The 23,059-nt window shown below is 38.9% G+C and overlaps 1 protein-coding gene across 2 annotated transcripts in view; it reads right to left on the bottom strand.

Annotated features, from left to right (window-relative positions):
• The window catches only part of ELOVL7 (ELOVL fatty acid elongase 7), an 87,256-nt gene that overhangs the window by 11,745 nt on the left and 52,452 nt on the right, over positions 1-23,059 (bottom strand). For both annotated transcript variants that reach the window (XM_008691391.2, XM_040622244.1), the window contains 3 exons: positions 13,129-13,226; positions 4,272-4,462; positions 778-858 (listed from right to left, as the gene is read on the bottom strand). In XM_008691391.2, the coding sequence (XP_008689613.1) occupies positions 778-858; positions 4,272-4,462; positions 13,129-13,192 (336 nt within the window). In that variant the 5' untranslated portion in view covers positions 13,193-13,226. The remainder of the gene's footprint in view (positions 1-777; positions 859-4,271; positions 4,463-13,128; positions 13,227-23,059) is intronic.

Here is a 23,059-nt window from a genome sequence, read left to right as displayed (position 1 = left end):
ATTTCTAAGCGTTCATTTGGCGGTATTTAGTACATTCACATTGTTGTGCAGCCATCACCACCACCCATCCGTTGAACTCCTTTCACCTTGCAAAAGTGAGACTCTGTGCCTATTAAACAATAACTCTTGATCTCCTTTCCCACCAGCCCCTGACAACTACCATTTTACTTTCTGTCCCTGAATCTGACTATTCCAATTACCTCATGTAATAGAATCATACAGTATTTGTCTTTTTGTGCCTGGATGATTTCACTTAGCATAATGTCCTCAAGGCTCATCCATGCTACAGCACATATCAGAATTTCCTTCCTTGCTAAGGCTGGATAATATTCCATTGTACGGATATACCACATTTTCTTTATCTGTTCATCTGTCCGTGGACATTTGGGTTGCCTCTACTTTTTGGCTATTATGAATAATGCTGCTATGAATATGGGTGTACAAGTATCTCTTTGAGTCCCTGTTTTCAATACTTCCAGGTATATATCCAGATAGAATTGCCAGATCATATGGTAATTCTATTTTTAATTTTTTGAGGAACCAGATATGAATTTATTTTTAAATCCAGGAAATTAAAAAATAAAAGCACCAATTTTCATTTAACAGAAAACTATGCACCTGACTTATTCATTCTGATAATTTTTAGCTTTTTTTCTCTCAGTCCATATAGTTTGGTAATTGAGTCATTTACTTCTTCTGAGTTCACATTAAGTGTTAATAAAACACAGTCTAAAAAGTTTTAATATTTGAGTTACAAGTTTTTCCAAAAAGACTCACCCTCAATGCTGAAGGTGACTGTGAGTAGTCAACAATTTCGCATCGAAGTGAATAACCTGTACCCCAGCCAGACATCACAAACTGTAAGAGAGCACATGTATATTAAAGAAGGAAGAATTTGCTCAACAGCTACAACAATGGTACTTTTGATTGTGTCTCTTTACCACAATCTCAGCTGATTCAGTATGCAGTGCGGAAGAAAAGGCAGGCTAGAATAATTACAAACTGGGAACTTGCTTGATAAAGCAACAAGAATTTTCAAAATCATATAGTCATATATTATTTATATCAACTGTGTTCTGACTCAAATGTCCATTTCTTAGGATGATTATTCTAATACAGTGGAGAATAAAACACTAGGAGTGTTTTGATTAAATAGCAAATACTGGCAGGTGCATGCCGGCATATATACATATATATGTATGTATGTATATATGTATATATGCTCATGAATATGTTTGTGTACTCTGAAGGGAATAACAGTCTGAAAACAGTCTTTTCTGGTAATTTCTAATCTCCATCCCTCAGTAAATGAATGCGCAAACCAAAACTCCTCACTGTACTATTAGACGGCTGCTACAACTGGGTTTTCCTGTCCTCGGCTAGTGCTTATAATGTGAAGTGGTAGTCTTTGGCTCTTAAAATCAAGATTGATTAAACACAAGACTCAGAGATTAGTTCAGTTTGGAGTCACATGACAAGTAAGAGACGAAAATGTTAACAATAAGAGTGCAATCTGGCATGCCCTAATTCCAGCACACCCACAAAGTGACCTTAGACTAGTGGTGAGAAGAAAGAGCCTATTGTTTTTATCTGAACCTTTATTCAAAGATTATATTGACATTCTTTTAGTATGATGGTGGGAAGTTCTTCTTTTAAAACAGTATTTGATTCAAATAAAAATTTCAAAAAAACTAAAAAGAAGAATAAAACAGTATCTGAAAATGAAAAGCTAAGGGTTCTAATTTTAAATTAATGTATATATTAAATGGTTGGCTTAACTGAGTGTTCTGACAATATGATCAGCTCTTCTCTGACATCCTCTTCTCACAAGTGCCAACATCTTCCTCGGAGTGTCTTCTTTCTCAGTATAATGGTTTACATCATTTTCTGCCATTAGTGCACAGTTCAAATTTCTATTTTTAATTACTATTAAAGCTAAAATGAAAACTTTACCATAAATTAATTTTAAAAGCAAAAAGTTATGGGGCTTATCAGAATGATATTTTAATGGTCAAAAACAAAAAGAAGCAAAAGAAGAAAGAACAACTGTTTAGACTGTGGTATTCAAAATCACACCATCCTTTCCTGATATTAGCTCCTAGCTTGATTCACAAGATGTTTAATCCCACTGTTAACTTGGTAAATGATGAAATCTTAAAAAAGATTATCTTAAGATTCAGAAAAGTATAAAACATATTTTATGGGTAAGAAAAATGACTTACAAAAACAAGTCAACAGATATTTCTCAAAGGAACAAGGGAATGTGGTAGAAAAACATCTAATTCTACAAAATCCTGATCTGTCAGTGAGCGCCATATTCTCTTCTATTCAGACTCTCTACTGACTGCTGCAAGTAAAACCAAAAGTCCCCTTACTTAACTGGAATGATGGGTTCTCCACTTTACCCTACCCCATTTAAGGACAGAGCTGAACAATAGAAGCTCTGTGCCATGGCCTTCTGTGAGATCTTCAAGAGTCTCTCTTCATTAATGTCTGACTAGTGTCAAGTAACTAGCCATCGCTATATGATAAGGAATGTGGGTTCCTTTAGTCTGATGTACTTCCCTTCCAACTTGTTCATATTTTCCCTAACATTCGTAAGTAGAGGTGTTTCCTCTGTATTTCTACTGCAATTGTGCTCTATCCACTAAACCATGTGATGTGTTCAGTGTCCTGGAGATGACATGCTGACTGGCTGCCAAAACTCTTTGTTTAAAGAGAGAGTGGAAATTAGTGCTTCCCCAATATTAATTTTAAGAACATTCTAATAGTCTATGAAGCTCTTAACATTCCTATATTTCAGGTTATCAAGAAGAACGAGCGATAATTTATATTTGGCAGGTAATAAACATTGGCATATAAGTAACTCTGGTATGAGTGATTAATGAGAGACAGAAACGGCTACATTCAGCATTTTCAAACTTCTTTTACATTGTATTTGCTAAAACAGGAACACAAACTTACTGGCTATAATTAAATTCCTTCCTGAGAAACATATTTGGGGACATACACTGAATGACATAATAAGACATGGAGCATAAAGGGACATGAGAAATAATTTGGTTTAATCATGACTCTATATAATGGGAGAACTAAGGCCCAGAGGTTAAGTAACCTGCTCAAAAATCAGGCAGCTGGTTAGTAGCATAACTGGCACTAATTAGCCCCTGGTCTCCCGGCTTCTAGGTCTGCACTTAACACTGTCCAACAGGCTATTTCCTCTCTGTCATAACTTGGTAAAAGCATGTATTTTTTCTGCTCCCCACCTCTGTTACTCCTTCCCTTTCAGTTACTCATGATCCAGAAGGGACAATAAGATAGCTTGTAGTTAATTTTGGTAATAAAATAGAAGAAATAGAAGGTAGCAAGGTTAGTCCAGACTTGAACGAGGCCAGTGAGACATGAGGCTATAACACATGTAAGGTGACTTATTCAGGTGGCTTTGCAGCAGGAATCAAGTTGGAGGGATGCATGTGGAAAGGTCAGAGTGTCAAGAGGGGCCAGAGGGGTCATGGTGGGCCCTCGAGAGTTCCAGTTATGAGGAAGCACAAGCTATGTTGCAAAGAAGAAAATAAGTAGTAGAAGATGAGGAAGCCAGCCAGTATTGGAAAAGAAGCAAGGAATCCCAGAAAAGCAGGTAAGTGAGGCTGGACGAAGGTTGTTAACAGTACAGTAGGTGAGAGAGAATCCATGAGTCTACTCTTGGGTCCTGGAAGATCCCCATCTCTCTTACTGACAGTTAAGGGACAGGCTCCCTCACCTACTGCTTTGTATGAGTTTAAATTCTCTGTCCCCTCAAGGCTCAGCTAAACCAAACCTGAACAATCTTACAGCTTATCTGAGGTTCCCACAATGATGATGATAACTCATTACAGAGTCAAGATAAGCTCCCAACGTCAGACAGACCTGGATTCAAAAATCAGTCCTTCAATAACCAGCTATGTTACTTTGAGTAAGTACTTAATTTCTCCGTGTATGAGTTGCCTTAAAAATAACACTTACGGATTCATTCAATCATCTATTAACTACATGAAAGTTCCTGGACTTAATGTTAATTTTTCTCACTACTTGTGAGGTAGACTATACTGAGATCCTCTAAATAGGTCAATATCACGTCTATACATAACAATTTTTTGGCAAAAATTTAAGCTAAATTTCTAAAATTCCTTAAATTTCAGAGTTACCATTATAATCATAACAAGAAACATAATGACAGAAAAACAGGAAGATTCAGGCAAAATACTCCCATTAGGAATACTGAAGACACTTGCCTCGTAACACATATACACAGAAAAGAGAACTATGGAAAAATTGTATGTTATCATCGCTTTCTTGAGTTCAAAGGGCTTTCGATTCTCCATGAGCTTTGGTCCTAGAGAAGTGACAAAATAGACATAGAGTCCCAGGATGAAGGTTTGTGGCAGAGGTGAGGACATGAGGAACCAGTCTTCAACTCTTGGATCTAAAAACAAAAAGTAAGTGCACATCCATTTAGCCAAGAAATAACTGACAGCAACCAGCATTTCTTTAAGCAAGCACCTAGATCCTAATGTTGACAGCAGACTAGTCAGTCAATGATCTACTACCTTAAAGAAGGATCAAGGGAAATCACCAGGGATGGTGATGGGGCTAGGAAGAGTGGGGCTGTTATCACCACAGGCCTCAAAGGGCAAAGGGAGGTAGTGGTTACTAGAACCCAGGAGTCAAATGGAGAAGCTCTCCTGGAGAAGAGCGGTGACCTTCCGTGGAGGGACTGGGCCAGAGCAAGGCAATTCTGGAAATAAGTGGCTGGGGAATCAATATCTCAGTACCACCCCCCCCAACCCCCTAGGACTCTCCATTGGCTGAACCCAACCAGAAACCAGAGGTTAGGGAAGCAAGCCCATAGTTATAATCTATACTGGTCATTCCCCAGGGTCCAGCACAGGGTGCAGGATGGATCTGGGGAACAGAAGACACATAGCAAAGTTCTACCATGCATCTATAACCACTAGTAACATTTTAGAGTTTCTCTACTCAGATCTTCTTTTAGATACAAAAATATGTCTGTGTTTGCTGTTTCTTAACTTTCTTCTTTCCCCCAAGGAAACTAGGACATTTCCATATATGCTGTATCATAGAATCATAGAATTGAAAGGGACCATAGCATCATCTACCAAAAGTATGGGTTCTAGGTGTACAAAATAGGTTAATCAATGTGAGCACAAAAAACATAACAAAACACATGGCCTCACAGCCATGTAAAAAGAAATTCACCTGGTCACTACTCATTCCAGGACAGGATAATTATATCAGTTAAAAATTACAACTCAAGATAAAATGTGATTTGGAAATGAAAAGTACAACATAGGGTATATAGTCAATAATGTTGTAATAATACTGTATGGTGACACTTATCATGGTGAGTGTTGAGTAATGTATAGAATCGCTGAATCAATATCTTGTACCCCTGAAACTAATATAACACTGTATGTTAATTATTCTTCAATAATGAATTTTTTAAAAAAGCGTTTGAGAAAAAAATATATATGCCAAATAAACACAGGACTTGCAATTATAATAGGTATTCCCGAACAGAAGTAAAATAGAAAAGAAAAACAGAAAAATATTCAAATAGGTCATAAAATATTTTTCTGAAAAATGAAAATCAAAACTAAATCTTTGTATCAAAGTACTTATCATGTACCAGCAAGTAAATACTAATGAATAAGCAAATCTGGCTGTATGTAGGTAAAGTTCTTGTGTTGCAAAGATAAAAATTCCATAAGCATGATGAAAGAAGCAACAAATCTCAAAATGGAAAAATGTCAGACTTATTCCAGAAGTCTCTTAAGACCACTTGACCACAAAAAAAGGATCCATGTATATAGAGACTTATAGAAAATTGATGTAATCTAGGCATGTAATTATATTACATCTAATTGATGTAATATATTAAGAATGTTGTTCAAGTAGAAAAGGAAAAAAAATAAAGTCAAAATTGTTATTATTACTTCTAACTTGGGCTATTATTTCAGGATAAATCATTTGAGTAATTATTTTAATGCCTCAAATATAAAAAGTGACCAAGCTAGCAGTTAAAAATACTCTTATGAGATACGTGGGAAAATATGAATACTGGTTGAATTCTTGATGATCATGTTTTATTTTGGTGTGATTATAATATTATGGTTATGTTTTAATGTCTGAAAATAAATTTTTACATATTTATTTGAGAGAGAGAGAGAGAGAGAGCAAGCATGAGCGGGAAAGGCAGAGGGAGAGAGAATCTCGAGCAGACTCCCCACTGAGTGGGGAGCCCCACATGGAGCTTGATCTCATGAGCCTGAGATCATGACCTGAGCCAAAACCAAGAGTCAAATGCTCAACCGACTGCGCCACCCCTGAAAATATTCTTAAAATAAAGAATGACACTATTAATAAAAAAATGTGATGAATTCTATAATCTTAAGTAGTTCAGGTGTGATTTTACTAAATTGCCTCCTGAAACCAGAGCATTACAAAGGAAGATAAGTATGAACAGGTTTCTAAGTATATCTGACTAAAAACTGAGTCTTGACTAACCTTAGGTTGTTAAACACCATCACTTTTGTTGATTGGAAAAGAGGGGTGGGAAGAATAGAGCCCTTGCTCATTTAAACTGCTACTGATGTAGCCAATTACCAAAACACTTTGAATACCCCTTCAAGTCTGACTTCCTACCCAGTGTAAAAATTTCTTCAACAGCCTTCATGGTTGAGGACTCACCTGGCCTCAATTTTACTACTATAGAGCTCATATCTGTTACTTGGATATATGAAGGCACGGCTTTAGCTATCAAAGATGATGTGTTCTATGTTCAGATGGATTTCCATCAAAAATACCAATAGATGCCCTATCTTAAAAAAACAAATTAAAAAAACCAAATGTCAGCTCTAAAACAGACCCCAAGATATTTAGGAATTTAATATATAATAAAGAAAGACCCATAAACAAGCAGGGAAAGGAGAGATTATTCAACAAATGTTGACAGGAAAAAATGAATACTTGGAAGAAAAAGGAGTATGTTCCTTACCTCACATACTATACAACCTTGGCCCAATCTTTACAATGGAAGCAAGACATTTAAAATCCGTTCCCAGAAAAAGTAGGGTGAGATTAATGGGAATGCTAAACAAGCAAACTGTTTTTCTGCAGGGTTTTCGTGCTTCGTGTTCATTGTGAATTGCCAAGATGAGAATGGTGGTATGCAACATTTCTCAAACTTATTTGGCCATTTCTCAAACTGATATTTTGTAGAATACCATTTAACACCTTATGGAACGAACACTGTGGAACACAGTCATGGAAAGAGCTCTCTGCTGAAATAAATCTTTAAATTCAGTCATTAAAAATAAGGCAGTGTGGGGCACCTGGGTGGCGCAGTCGTTAAGCGTCTGCCTTCAGCTCAGGGCGTGATCCCAGCGTTCTGGGATCGAGCCCCACATCAGGCTCCTCTGCTATGAGCCTGCTTCTTCCACTCCCACTCCCCCTGCTTGTGTTCCCTCTCTTGCTGGCTGTCTCTCTCTCTGTCAGATAAATAAATAAAATCTTTTAAAAAAAAATAAGGCAGTGATTTAAAAAATTAGGTAGTGATAGGGGATTACGAGTACACTTATGATGAGCACTGAGTAATGTACAGAATTGCTGAGTCACTGTATTGTACACCTGACGCTAATATAACACTGTATGCTAATTATACTGGAATTAAAATTTTAAAAATCGGGTAGTGATGAAGATAAATATAGGATCTGATCATTTTGAGATATAGTAAGGAGGCAGAAAACAAAATTTTGTAAATGGTTAAACACAGGGAATGAGAAACAGGTGGAAGTTAAGGAAAAACTGAGATTTTTGTTTAGATAACTGTACTATTGCTGAGACTGGGAATGCAGGATATGGAGCAAGACTGGTCAGGGAGAGATGGCTTACATTTTCGAACATCTTACATTTGGCCTACCTCTAAAATATGTCTATGGAGAACCCCAGAGGCACCTGGAGATTTGAATTTGGAAGTAGGAGAGAGATCTGGGCCAGAGATGTACTATTTGGGACCTTTATCACATAAAAGGTGAACAACAGAGCCATGAAAGTGGCTTAGGAAAGTGGGTAGAGTAAGGAGAGTAAGTGGTTCAAGTCAGAATCTTGAGGACTTAATCTTTGTAGGAGGGATGGTAGATGAGAAAACTATTAAAAAAAAAAAAAAAACCAACGAGGGGCCAAAGAGGTAGAAGGAAAACCAGAGAAGTGAGCTATCCTGAGGCTAATGGAAGAGTGAATCTTTGGAAGGAGTCAAAAGACAAAATGAAGCAGAGACAGAAAGTAAAATGTAGTCTGAAAAGTGACCCTGGCTTTAACAAAAGAAAGTCACTGATGCTCTTAGCAGGAACAATTTTAGTAAAGTATCCTGCATGAGATAGAAATTCAGGGGCGCCTGGGTGGCTCAGTCGTTAAGTTCTGCCTTCGGCTCAGGGCGTGATCCCAGCATTCTGGGATCGAGCCCCACATCAGGCTCCTCCGCTATGAGCCTGCTTCTTCCTCTCCCACTCCCCCTGCTTGGGTTCCCTCTCTCACTGGCTGTCTCTATCTCTGTCAAATAAATAAATAAAATCTTTAAAAAAAAATTTAACAAAAGTTTGCTGACAGGTATTCATAAAAACACAAAGTTCTCAAAATTAAATTTTTTCCCTCATATTAAGATTGTCACAGCTTAAAATCAGAATAAGCTTCGAAATCAGCTATCCAGGTACATGTCACTGAAGTCTTTTATTGCTTCTATTAGTTACCCTCCTTCCCTTCCACAAGTTCCCCAGGACATCTGGGCCAAACATGCAGTTTCAACGGCCACAGGTTGGTAACTCACCAGGGAAGTCACAGTAAATAAAAGTCACACAAATGGGGACTAACGGGCGGAGTCAGAACTGCTCCAACTGTCTTCTATCAGTGGGTAATCCGAAGTTTGAATATAGGAATATCATAAGCCATATGAATATGTCTAGCTTTTACCTCCAATGAAATAAGGACTTTCAGCCAGTACCAAAGAAGACCACTGGGAGGATGTTAGTTAACATGGTCACCTTTGGATGGTGACAGTATGGATGATTTTAATTTTTTTCTTCTCCTCTTTAAGTAATTTAAAATGTTTCTATGCTTAACAGACATCATAGCTATGACTGAAACCTAGTTTTTTGTATGTCCGTAAAGGAATTCCTGAATTAAAGATATATTTTATTTTACTCTTTTATTGACTCAACAGGGGGAAAAATATCAAATGACATCATCTTTCTGTTCTTCCTCTGGTAGCAGTAGAAAGAAAACAAGTCAGGAAAAGCATGCTGGGTTGGCTCAGGAAGCAGGAAAAAAAATAACTTTAAAATAAATAATTTTTTCCCGTAATTTAATATTTTACGCATACACCTTTTAAAATCTTATGTGTGACTTTCAAGTTCTATAAATTTGAAAATATCATTGTATTTTTTGGGAAAAGCTGAATAATTTCATGTTATTTTCATAAAACAGTACATCAAGTTAGTTGGTTTGTTTGTTTTTAAATTTCAGCCAAGCTTTGGAGTCAGCTGGCCTGGGTTCTGATCTTGGCTCTCCCACTGACTCATGGGATCTGGGGCCACTGACGTCACTTCTCTGTGCTTACTTTCCTCACCTGTGAATTGGGCATAAAGCAGTATGTATCTCATAGGGGCTTTAATGAGTTACTATATGTAAAGAGCCCAGCACAACCTAAGGGCTCAGTAAGTATGCATTGCTACTATTACAGCAGATGTGAATTCTGTCAGTATAGCAGAATCACCTCTGTAGTATTCACAAATCAAATGGTTAAAAAAAAATGACCCTGTTCTAAGTGCATTAGAATCCTAGGGCATGGGTCCCAGGCATCCACAGATACTGAGGTAACCACGATGAACTGTCAAGAGTTAAGAACCAGGGGTTCAGTGGGGGCCTCAGCATCCCTCACCTACACTGGGGGCCTCAGCATCCCTCACTAGGTGCTCTGCAGTTGTCTTTTATGTGGTTGCCCTGCCCCTGATCCAATCTGCTACACCTTGTCTTCCATACAACTGCCAAAGTCACTTTCGAAAAGTACAGCTCTGCTCAGATCATTCCTCTGCTTACATCAGCTCTCCCTACTGAGCAAACGAAATTCAAAGTCTTCAATATGATGTTCATGACTCCGGCTATTGTTAATGACTCTGACAACTGTTCGTGCTGCCTGCCTTCTTGTTCAGTAACGGTTATACCTTTCTGAATAGGGAGCCCACTTGCATGTGAGGTAGGAGGCTCCCCCTGACAAGATGCCTAAAATTCAGATATGGAGGTGACTTGATCAGGGAAGCTGTAGGGGGGACTGCTCAATGACTTTTAAAGTCTGTGATCAGACTACACTTAAAGTCTGGATAAAGACTCACTCTGTGATGCCACAAATTACAAAAGATTCAGGGGTGAGGTGAACTCTGTTTTCCCCAGACACAACAGGCTGAGGGAAGAGTGTTTCATGTACCTTCTATTTGGCATCAGGGTTGGGTTTAAGTGTCATGAGTAGAGCCAAGATGAAATAAGAGGATGGGGAGGCAGGTTGTCTGAAGTCCATACCCCAGTCATTACCGAAGTTCTGATTTATTGCTAGCCTAATAATTCTTTTCTAAGAGAGTTCCAGAGAGAGTACAGGGAAAGTAGAAGTGCCACAAACGTAGAATTTTAATGAGCCTTTCCATCAATTCCTTGTAAGGGAGGGTTCTCTTCTTAAGTAGCATGTACTACTAGCTCAAGTACACCCTTTAAAACTCAATGCACCACCAAGATGAAGACGCTGGGAGGAAAAGCAAACACGCACCTCCAGCACTTTGTGAAGTACTAAAGGTTCAGAATGCCAGCAATCCGATTCATACTCCAGCCTCTTGTAAGAAGATCATAACTAGGTTTGAAAAGCCATTATTACTAACCAAACACAAGGAAAGTTGCTTTTAAAACATTAACAAGTTTCCATTTCTCTACAGTCCAAAATGCTACTAGAGCATGACTTCAAAATTTGACATCTCATATCCAGGAATCATAATAAAGCCTCTTATAGCTTAGATGTTAATTAAACCATATTTAAATCTGTAGCTGTGGAATTTTCCACATGAAATAATTATGCAAGACCACTACTTCTCTAGCAATCAGGAAACCAATGAATAACAGTAGGTTTCCAGAATGCTACTCAGGAATAGGGCCAAAGCCAAGAATACACTGGAAATTCTTGGCCCTTGACCGTGGGTTCAGACCTTCCCAGGGTAAGCAGAGTAAAACTGGACTAAGATGGCCAGGAGTGATCTCTAATGGCTCTCTGAGATCAATACCACCCTAAGCAGAAACAAAAAAACCTCTCCTGTTATACCTGATAGTGTTCTCACAAAGCTGTAAATCTAACACAAAACATTTTAACCCTCAATTAAAATATTAATATTTTAAAAAATACAAACAAAAGTGAAAGCCATTAAAAGAAGACAAATAAACTGTTTAAATTAAATACTGAATTTATGAGAACTACCGTAAACCTTCCAAGAAGGGTGCCTCTTAAGAAATCTATATGTTCTCAAAATCATTATATAAGTTGAAAAACTAAGAAAAAAAGGAAGAAACAAGGAAATAGTCATTCTCCATTACCCTACCAGATTGGAGCTTCACTATTCACAGGATACTAAAAAAAACCCCTTGGCACTTTTCCAGGGCAAATCTGTTGAGATCTTTTTTAGTGAAATAAAATCGGTCTTTAGCAGTCTCCTGAGAAAGATGGCAACCACCATGACACAGTGTATCTTTGCTGAAATCTGCATAAATTGGAAAATAATTCCAGTTGTGTTAAATGACAAGAGGTGGCACTTTTTCTTCCTGAATTTGGAGAACATGCAATTTCTGATTGATAGGGAAGAGCTAATGTGAAGTGGTGATGCTAGTGAATATATGTAAAACAATTCAAATGTGAAATACTAGAAATCTAGTCAAAACCAGAAAACATAGGTTCTGGTCTTTCCTGGCAACAATTAACCAAATTCTCAACAAGGTCACATCTCTGAGCCTCAGTGTCTTTAATTCTAAAATGAGGAGTTAGCTTTGACGATACTACCTTTGATGAGGTCTGCCTCAGCTCTACAACATTGATTCCTTGTTTATTTAAAAATTGTTTTACCTTTGTCATATATATGTATGGAGGGAGTGGCAGTGGGGAGGGATAGAGAGAATCTTAAGCGGCCTCCTCGGGGAGCCTGGCACAGAGCCCAATGAGGGGCTCAATCTCATGACCCTGAGATCATGACCTGAGCCAAAATCAAGGGTTGGATGCTTAACTGACTAAGCCACCCAGGAGCTCCACCTTTGTTACATTTTTAAAATGTTCTGTGATGGTTATAAAATCAATACACATTTGAGTGGTATAAGAAAATAGACATAGATAAGTAGATAAGTAAAAAGAAATTACCCATAATCCTATCACATAGAGACAATGGCTCTCACAGAAGAAATGTATGTGCTGTTTCATAACCTGCTTTTTATGTAACGTATTTAAACTTGATTTGGCATTAAATGTTTTCCTAGAACATTGATTTTTTTTTTAATGGGTACAGCAAGAAGCCAGACATTTCAGAATTACTTAGGGATGACCCTATGAAACACTCCCTGCCCTTTCTTATATACTCCTGAGGGTGCAGCCCCTCCCATTCAAGAATCATCATTGTTGGCAGTAACTGCTATTTCCCTTAGGAACATGAGGGCAGAAGCAAGCCTAAGAGCACTGTGCTTCCAAAAATCACTTTTAATGACTGCTGAGTTGGAATGTACCATCATCTATTAACCAATTTCCTTCACTGGATATTAAAGCTATTTTCATTATTATAAACATCATAATAAACATCTGTGTAGCTCTATCTTTGTACATATTTGTCATGAGAACTTTGATACTTCCCCTTTGTTAACTAGTAATAAAAATTAAGATTTGAGGTGTCTATGAGGGAGTGTTAAGTTGCAGTCTCTCATTCTGTTTCACTGAAATCCTTTTAAATATTGGAATCTGACGTAAAAAGACAAGATGTACCTTAAGTAGGAAGTTTGGTTACTTACCAGCATCTTTGATCCAATTATCATAAAGACGCACGGTTCTTGATGTAAGATCACTGAAGGCCATTTTCAACAGGATTTACTGGCTCTTACAATGGGTTCTTCAGTACAAGAAAAAAAGAAATGAGTTTATGATCTATAAATGCAAATAAAGCCAAGTTCTAATAAAACAATATGATAAATGCTAAATATTTAATAGGAATATGGCAAAACAACAAACTTGTACTGAGGGTAAATGCATTAGTGAACCACATTAAACCCTGATACAGTGGGAAACGTTCAAGATTTTTCATCATTAGAACAATGCTTACTTTGCTGAAAAAGGCTAACATTCTATGTACAAGATATAAAAGGAGTAAATGATTCCAAGAACTTTCATAAGTGCATCTCCTTTTTATAATAACAACTCAGATCAGGAAAGGACCGCCTCCCATGGCAATTCTGAAATAAAAACCCAGTAGAAGAAAGTCAAGAAGATATACAAACATTCAGATAAGTTACTCTGAACCAGGACTTAATAGCTGATCTTCAGGCATAACAAGGTTTTCTGTATGCAAGTCTCTACAATTTAAGTGGAATATAGGTAGAAAGAGGGAAGGAAAGAAGATCTATAACAGCAAAGCAAAAGCAGCCTCGTTTATCTGGACAGATAGCTAAGTATAGTTGGAAAAAGAAGTCTTCTGAAAAAAAACAAAAACAAACCCAGTGAAAGGAAACTAGCTCAATTATATATTAAAAGATAATCTAAATCTTCAATAATTAACACAATGTGACACTGACACCTCCAAAATCAGCATACGTCGTATGAATGTATGGTGTGTCATAAGATGAACAGTGTAGTTGATTCAAAGTCATAGAGTGGGAAGATTAAAGAGCTCTGGAGATGGATGGTGGTAATGATTGCACAACAATGTAAGTATACTTAATGTCACTGAGCTTCACACTTAAAAATGGTTAAAATGGTAAATTTTACATTACGTAGGTTTTATCACAATAAAAAAGAAATCCTTTAGGCCTGCAACAGGAAGATTCAAACTTCCTTCTAGCATTCTGAAAGCAATTTTAGAATATAAATATGATATATTTAGAATATAAGATATTTATTTTTCAGACATATAGTATATGATAAAGGTGGCATCTCAAACCAATGGGCACTGAATTACCAGCAAAAAATGGTCTGACGCAACTAGATAGCCAGCTGAGGAAAAAAAGTTGTATCCAAACATTATATTATAAACCAAGATAAACTTCAAGGAGATTGAAGATTTAAATAAGAAAAATAGAAAAAAAATAAAGAAAAGAAAAACAGAACCATGAAAGTACTAGATGACAACATAGAGAACACTTTTCTAGCCTTGGAGTGGGAAAGGACTTTCTAACTTTGACTTAAAATACAAAAGACGTAAGAACAGAGTAACAAATATAACCACATGAAAATCAAAAGGAAAAAATTAAAAAGTAAAAAATGACAAACAGGAAAAAATATGTTCAGTTCATACCACAGACAAATGCTACTCTCCTTAATATATAAAAAGTTCTAAGAAATTGATAAGAAAAAGACCTGTAAGCCAAGAAGAACAAGGGCAAATTTTATGGGAAAGGAAATACCAATGGCTCTTAAACATATGAAAAGTTGCTTACCTTTAATCATAGTAAATTTTATTGCAGTGGATAGGCTAAAGTCCAAACATTTTTATCAATCCAATTGGCCCAAATCCAAAAATGTGTTGAGAGGACTAAGGCAAACTCATACATTGCTGGTGAGAGTGCAAATGATCATAATCCTTAGTAATGCCAATGTAGCACTATCACTAGAAAGTATAAATGCATATTTTTTAACCTAGCAATGCTACTCCTAGAAACTCATCCTATAGATACACATGCATATATGCAGAATGACACATATTCAACGTCACTCGTTCCATCAGTTAGTAACAGCAAAAGACTGGAAACAAGCCAAGTATCTAATAAGAGTGGACTGGTTAATAAATGATAATACATCTAAACCATAAAATATTATGTTAAGTAAGAATGAGGACGTTCTCCATGTGCTGATATGGAAATGAATTCAAGATAAATCTCTATGTGAAAAAACCAAAGGAAGGTACATAATTTTAAACTGACTTTTATATAAAAAAGGAGGGAAGGAATGAGAATATAAATTTGCATTTATTTATATTAGCACAAAACAAATTCTGAAATGATATCCATGGGTAAGTGAATAAGGTACAAAGTGGGCTGAATGGGGAGAAGGCAGACCTTATATTGTTTGGTTTTTAACTAATGTGAATACATTACCTAACCAAAAATAAAGAATTAAAATATTTCAAAGGAAAAAAAAAATAGGATCACCTGCACCTTTGCTGGAACATTCCAACTTAAATATCCATACACAAATGCACATACACACAAAAGAGAGATTTTTATATTAATTCCTCAAGGGTCCATCCCCTCCAGAGGATCTCTCCAACGTCAGGGAAGTCTCTCAGCATGGTTTTGGTACATCTTATGTCCTCAAGCTGAGTTGAGACTCAAGATTGGCTGTGGTGATGCCAGGGTCTTGCTCGAGTCAGCCTGGGCTCTTGCATCCCTATGGATCCTTCCTACAATGAAGGTGTGATGTGGGCCCAAGAGCAGGGGCTCTAGGGTCACAAAGGCCTTGATTTGAATCTTATCATTTAATAGCTATATGACCCTGAGCAAAATGAAAACTCAATTTCCTAATCTGTAAAATGGTGATTCTACAACCTACCAAAATTAAAATACATTAACTCAGAGTTGTTTGGAGGACCATGTGAGATAACATATATTTGCGAAGTTTAGAGCATAGATGTTCTCCGGGGAGGTGAGAGATGGAGCACTGGTGAGGTAGGAAAGGGATCCACTAGCCCAAGTTCCTGACTTTGGACTCTCTCACTGATCCTTTACTTGTATATAACCTGATATTCAACAGTCCTTAACACCTGTGGACCTACCAGAAGAGAAGGAGGAGTGAGCATAATTGTGTAGGGATGAGGCATGAAAAAAAATTCTGATCCTTTAACCTTGCTGGACGTGACAACACAACAGTACTGGACTGGACGCCAATATTACATTGTAGGGAATTGGTCTAGAAAATTGTTAATAACTGAATTTGGGGCAACCTGGGTTGTCCTGCAAAAGATACAGTGTTACTCTTAGACTAGAGTCAGGCATCTCCTTGACCCCTAATTACAATATGACTTAAATCGGACCCTTGACTGCTAGATAGTGTGGTACATAGAGATAAGAAGAAACTTACTCCATGTGGTGAAGGTATAGAGGTATCTTCTAGCTAACAGCAGAACTGAGACCTTAATAACCAATTAAAAATGCTTAATAGCATAAAATTTCAGGGCGAGTGATGTCACAAAAATCAGCATTCTCCTGTAAGTGAAGCAGACTTAAAACTCAAAAATGGTAGAAAATGACCACACCTCCATCAAGGGAAGAGACAAAGGAGGCACTGGAGGGGCCCACCTCCAAGGGCCTCAAAACTATGTGGCAGTCAATGGGAGCTTGTTGATGGAGGACTGGAATTCCACTACCTACCACTGACGCATGAATTCTCCTTGTTTTCGACAGTATCACGTGGTGACTGGGTCATTTGGTAGAGAAGAGGCTGAAACTGCCCAGACTAGCTTCGTTAGTTAAAAACCATTAGTTAAAAAGCCTATATTAAAGATGTCAAGTTCAAATGTGAGAAATGTGCCTGCTGCCAACAGAAGCCCCTTCCCATGGGTAGCTTCCCTGGAGACTACCCAAAACCAAGCGGCTTATTGTCAGTGCAGCATGGATAGAACACCAAAACACAGGGTATGCTTGAGAGATCTGATTATTTCATCCATTTGGCTCAAAGCCCTTTTAACAGTAATCGCAAGGCAGAACTCATCTGAAAGAACTTCTTGGTGGAATGCACCAGACGAGGATGGGACCTTAGAGTTGCCTGTGATAGGAAGTACCTACCAGAAGTCCAGAAATCTAAAACCATGGCCCACCATTTCCAGGTGAACCCTCATGTGTAGCGATTTATCAAAACCCAGTAAAATATGTATGGGATACCTTCTCTGGGGGAAAGGAGTGGTAGAGTCAGCATATGGCTTTCCAAGGGCATATCTAAGATCCAGGAACAAGGCCATAAGGTTTCCCTTTCTCTTGGATGTTTGGAAGGTTCTGGGCTCCCCACTGATCTTTGCTTTGGAAATCAGACGTCAGGTACAAAACCTGCAAGAACACATCTGGCTAGCCACACATACTGCTGGGGGACACAAAAGGAGCTACAGGAAGGTACCAGCATAGGGATGGAGGTCTATGGTGGAAATGATGACAGCAGGGTAAGAACAAAGCAGCTGACCTTCCTGTGGAAAGCCCTATCTGGCCCCACAATGAGGTGGTGGTTTGAAACTTTAGCCTTGTACAAAGCAAGGAAGTAGAGAGGGACAGGCCAAATCAAGCTCTTTCATAGAAATCATAATTGCTTATCAGAGAACTGATAAGAGAAACGTGCCTTCAAATGGAGATGGTGTTACAAAGGAGGAGAGCAGAGCCAGTTGGGAAGCAAAAGGAAAATGCACTTAATCCTGACTCATTAGAAGAGGACAGGGGGGTTTCAGTAGTGAATCAGAACTGGGCGTTGGGATCTTAGCCTACTGGGTGGTAAAAGGTCTTCAGGTGAAAAGTGTCAGACAGCCTCTCTCTGAGTAATGACGCTGGAAAACCAGAGTTCATAGGGAATGTTGAAAAGAAAATATGGGTATTAAGGAGGGCACGTATTGCATGGTGCTCTAGGTGTTATACGCAAGTAATGAATCATGGAACTTTACATCAAAAACTAGAGATGTACTGTACGGTGACTAACATAATATAATAAAAAAATGTTATTATAAAAAAGAGAAGAAAAGAAAAAAACTCTGAAATAAGAGGTAAAAATCTCAGGAAGAATTCAAAGACTGCTAGGGAAACCTCCACCTAGATATTAATCTGCAGGCTTCCTGTGTATTCCCCACCCTGCCTGTTTCCTCCCTGGATCCAGTTTCCCCTTCCACCCCCATCCTCTCTACGTAAGCAGAAAGAAAGCCTAAAAGAGGTCCTGAGTCTAAGTGTGGATGGAAGGTTTGGGTGCCCGAGTTTGTTCCAACCAATGGTTTAGCTAGACTGAGGCTGGGAGAAGGGGATCAGAAACTTTAAAGCACGTTAAAATGTGAGGAATGACTATAAAATAATAATTTATTTGTTTAAACCTGGATTTCTCAACCTTGGTTGTACTGACATTTGGAGACAGACAATTCTTAGTTGTGGGAAGCTGTCCTAAGCATTGTAGGATTTTTTTTTTAAAGATTTTATTTATTTATTTGACAGAGAGAGACAGCCAGCGAGAGAGGGAACACAAGCAGGGGGAGTGGGAGAGGAAGAAGCAGGCTCCCAGCGGAGGAGCCCAATATGGGGCTCGATCCCAGAATGCCGGGATCACGCCCTGAGCCGAAGGCAGATGCTTTACCACTGAGCCATTCAGGCGCCCCTAAGCATTGTAGGATGTTTAGCACCAACCCTGGCCTTCACCCACTAGAGGGCAAGAACTCCCCAGTTGAAGACAACCAAAAATTTTGAGAAATTGCCAAATTGCCAATCCCTAGTTGAGAATCCCTAGTTTAAACTAAACTACCCACATTTACTCACCCAGATAAGAGTAGTTGGTTTAGAGTCATCACTTGAGCAATTATACATCTATTTCAGTGATGCTGTCATTCAAAAAAGATTTTGAGCTTTTCTTCACAAAATGATTTCCGAGTTTTTCGGAATGTCATTTGAACAGCTCTAAGGGAAAAAAAAATCTTTGCCTACTACTTCTAAAACTCAGGTCATAACCAATCATAAGTTAACAATGATTCTGGGGGTGCCTCAATGGCTCAGTCAGTTAAGTGTCTGACTTTGGCTCAGGTCATGATCTCGGGGTCCGAGTCCCACATTGGACACCCCGCTCAGCAGGGAGTCTGCTTCACCCTCTCCCTCCACTCCCCCGCCCCTTCCCCTGCTCCTTCTCTCTCTCAAATAAATAAAATCTTTTTTTTTTTAAAGAATGATCCTGAAGGTAAATGGGTGAAGCTGAGCTCCACCTTGTTAAGTGGGGTGGGAACAGGAGCATCGGAGTAGCTTTACTCATAATTCACTACTAACATTTTCAACTGGTGCTTTGTAACATTAAGACAATTTCAAAAAAAAAAATCCAGAAATGTTTAGAGTCATAGCATTATTAGTGGAATAAATGAATAGTAGCCTGAGGTAACTGAAGAAACACTCATTTATATGTATACATTCCAGCATATTAGTTTAAATCTTTTTCTCTATCATCTACTATGAACTCAAAACAAAGTGAATTTAGGGGTGTCTGGGTGGCTCAGTCGTTAAGCGTCTGCCTTCAGCCCAGGGTGTGATTCCAGGGTCCTGGGATCGAGCCCTGCATCAGGCTCCCTGCTCTGCTGGGAGCCTGCTTCTTCCTCTCCCACTCCCCCTGCTTGTGTTCCCTCTCTCGCTGGCTGTCTCTCTCTGTCAAATAAATAAATAAAATCTTAAAAAAAAAAAAAGAAAGTGAATTTAGAACCTGAAATAGACGCAGTGAGAAATGATTTCAAATGATAGATTTTCAATGTTGTGAATTACAATATGGGTGTGAATGTACTATAATACACATATACACACACACACTGCAGAAGCAAAAATACATGTTTGACACACCTTCCATACAGGATTTTGCATTTTATTTTAAGGTTTCATATATATATGATTCTTCTTGGAATTTCCTTTATCACGTCCCCCCTCCCTTTTTTTTTTTTGCCATCTCTATTCCATAGCTACACTGTATAAATTTTCTCAGGAGTGAAACAAAAGAGCAGAAGGCAGAGAAACAGAAAGTTTTGTCCTGGCTTTGGAGTTAGGAAAGCTCAGGCACTTTAGCCGTACAGAAGAACCAAAAGACATAAACAAGAGATCTGAGAGGAGACATCTGACGTTTCCAGGCCTCCTAGCACAGAACAGACAGCTTCAGGACTGAGGGAGGAAGAAGTGGAGGGAAAGCAATTAGAGCCGATCTCAAAGAGAAGGACAAGAAGCCCAAGCAAGATGCCAGGGAGGATTATGGGAGGAGAGAGCAGGAGGGGTCAGGCTCAGTTGCCCGGGTAGAGGGGGAACAGGTGGCTGATGGGGCCTTAGGGTGGCGTGTAGAGTTTCTCTTACTGCATGGAGCAGGAGCAGCAGAAACACTTCCGAGTACCCTCGACAGACCCGGAAGAACCGCAGAAGAGGTGTAGAAAATGAAGCAGTCCTGCAGCGAGCAACAGCACAGATCTGTGGGGACAAGTGGCCAAAGAGTGGATGGGACCCTGAATGTCTCAGGGGATAGCAATGTTGACCAAGGACATCAAGGACTACTGGGATCCTCCTTCCGACTAACTTGATCTTACATAAACTTGTTTTAATTTGCTGGGGGATGGAGTGGGGTAGCCATATTTAGAATTGCTTGAGGGGCGCCTGGGTGGCACAGCGGTTAAAGCGTCTGCCTTCGGCTCAGGGCGTGATCCCGGCGTTTCGGGATCGAGCCCCACGTCAGGCTCCTCCTCTATGAGCCTGCTTCTTCCTCTCCCACTCCCCCTACTTGTGTTCCCTCTCTCGCTGGCTGTCTCTATCTCTGTCAAATAAATAAATAAAAATCTTTAAAATAAAAAAAAAAAAGAATTGCTGGAAATAGGTTCCTGCCACCCAAAAGAATAAAGAAACCTTTATTTAAAAAAATTAAAAATTGAGCTATAAAGAAATAAAATTTTGTTCTTACATAGCTGACTTTGTCAGTTGAAGTTTGGAAACATTTACTTTAGGTATGGAATCAGGTCAGTACAATTTCTCTCCTTTCCCTATCCCTTATCTCAGTGGTTGCCAGACCTGGTTGAAAATCAGAATTACCTGGAGAGAAATCTGGATTCAGTTAGTATGTTTGGGGAGATTCTGGGGATGGGACAGGTTTGGAAACCTTTCTCAATGCTGCATAAGCCATTCTCAGACACAACACCCACAACATGAGGGAATGGCATAAAATTCAGTTAACGAATGTCACCTGGATATGATAAGGCATCTGGGTCAAGAAGGGCAGGAACAGGAGGTGCAATCAATACTGGGAAGTTTTCTCTGGTGATGCAAAACATCCCATAAGAGATGTGAAATCTGAGAGACCTTTTAGTCAGCACATACACCCAAGATATAAGGAAACTAACCTCCTATTTTGAGAGCGAAATAAGCTTGAAGTTCCCAAACATCTGGGAAAGGGAAAATCATTGCTACATCTTAGGTCTTGGCAAATTACAGAAAATTAGAATATAAGCCTTGTCTTTTGGCAAACAAAACTGACCCCAAATCTCAAATAAAGAAACTAACTATCTAACCTTCTGTTTTGCAAACAGGAATGTTATGGTATCAGGGAAGAGATTTTTGTCTGTAAGAGAACGCTCAATTTGAAGTCGCTTAAGCAGTAAGAGGATGAGTTCTAGAAAAAGAGGCTGAAGGTAGGGAAATGTCTTCTGAGTTGATTAATATCTGTTTTGTCATTTTGATGGAAAAAGATAGTGGCAGTCATTCCAAATATCACATTCTCATACACCTTCATCCAGACCAGGAAAGGGGACTTTTCTCTGTGTCTCTTTTTAGGAGCTTCAAACCCCTTCGCAATGGTCCCCAGAAGCCCTTGAAACGTCCCTTCCTGGAGGTGCATCCCACGTCAATATCTAAGCCAAGCCCTGAGAAATGATGGGGACCCCAGTGGTTTCTTTAGGGTAACTGGTACTAGTTTACCACAACCCCACAGTGACATGGGGAAGCACAGGGCTTCAGAGAGGAAGAGGAGCCTGAAATAAGAGAGAAGAGTGGTTATCCCACAAGGAAGAAAAGGGGTTAGCTTTGAGAAACAATGGCTGCTGAAACTGTGTGTTGAAGGGATTACTCTGTAGTGACATTTCTAATCTGGACTGGAGCTTAGAGAGTGAGCCCATCCTTCTAAGGGCTGCTTGTCCTGCTGATAGGTGCTCAGGATAAGCTAATCTTGACTTTGTTTGTTCAAATAAGACATGGTTATTATGTTAAGCATGCTTTGCAGCACCATAGAAGACTTTCTTGTGACTTTTTTTTTTTTAAAAGACTTTATTCATTTATTCGACAGAGACAGAGACAGCCAGTGAGAGAGGGAACACAAGCAGGGGGAGTGGGAGAGGAAGAAGCAGGCTCCTAGCGGAGGAGCCTGATGTGGGGCTCGATCCCAGAACGCCGGGATCACGCCCTGAGCCTAAGGCAGACGCTTAACCGCTGTGCCACCCAGGTGCCCCCTTTCTTGTGACTTTTAATATATCTGCTCTTTAGAATTTTCTTGTATCACAGTCTCTTTGGTGATACAGATGACACACTGTAAATTCATAAACACAGGACAGCATAGGGTTGAACTTACAAGTGTAATTGTTATGCCACTTCCAGGAGCTTACGTTTTTCTGACTGGTATATAGCATGTTTAAATAAAATGGGTGTTTCTCACCCCCAGTAACAATGACATGGTACATAGTCACACTCTCTCTATATGGGTAGACTCAGGCCTGCCCTTCAATCAGTTTTAAGAGTTGTAATTTCCATGTCAACCAGGACCTCAAAACAAGTATCTTTACCATCCACTCCACTCCTTACTTCTATTATTTCATCTTGATTTCCACTTCTTTACTTTCCCTTAGTAGAGGGACTTTTTAATATTAGATGCCTCTGGAAAATATAACACCATATATGCTAGACCCACCAGACTAATTCAGATTACCTTTCTGTTCGGCTTGAGCTCGGCAACTTTATCAGTACTCATGAGTTTGAACAAAGAAGCAGGTAAACTTTAGACACTCAT

This window comes from Ursus maritimus, unplaced genomic scaffold (assembly GCF_017311325.1).
Source record: "Ursus maritimus isolate PB19 unplaced genomic scaffold, ASM1731132v1 scaffold_5, whole genome shotgun sequence".
NCBI lineage: Eukaryota > Metazoa > Chordata > Mammalia > Carnivora > Ursidae > Ursus > Ursus maritimus.
Note: the sequence above shows the minus strand (reverse complement) of the source record. Positions and strands in the feature narration are given on the sequence as shown.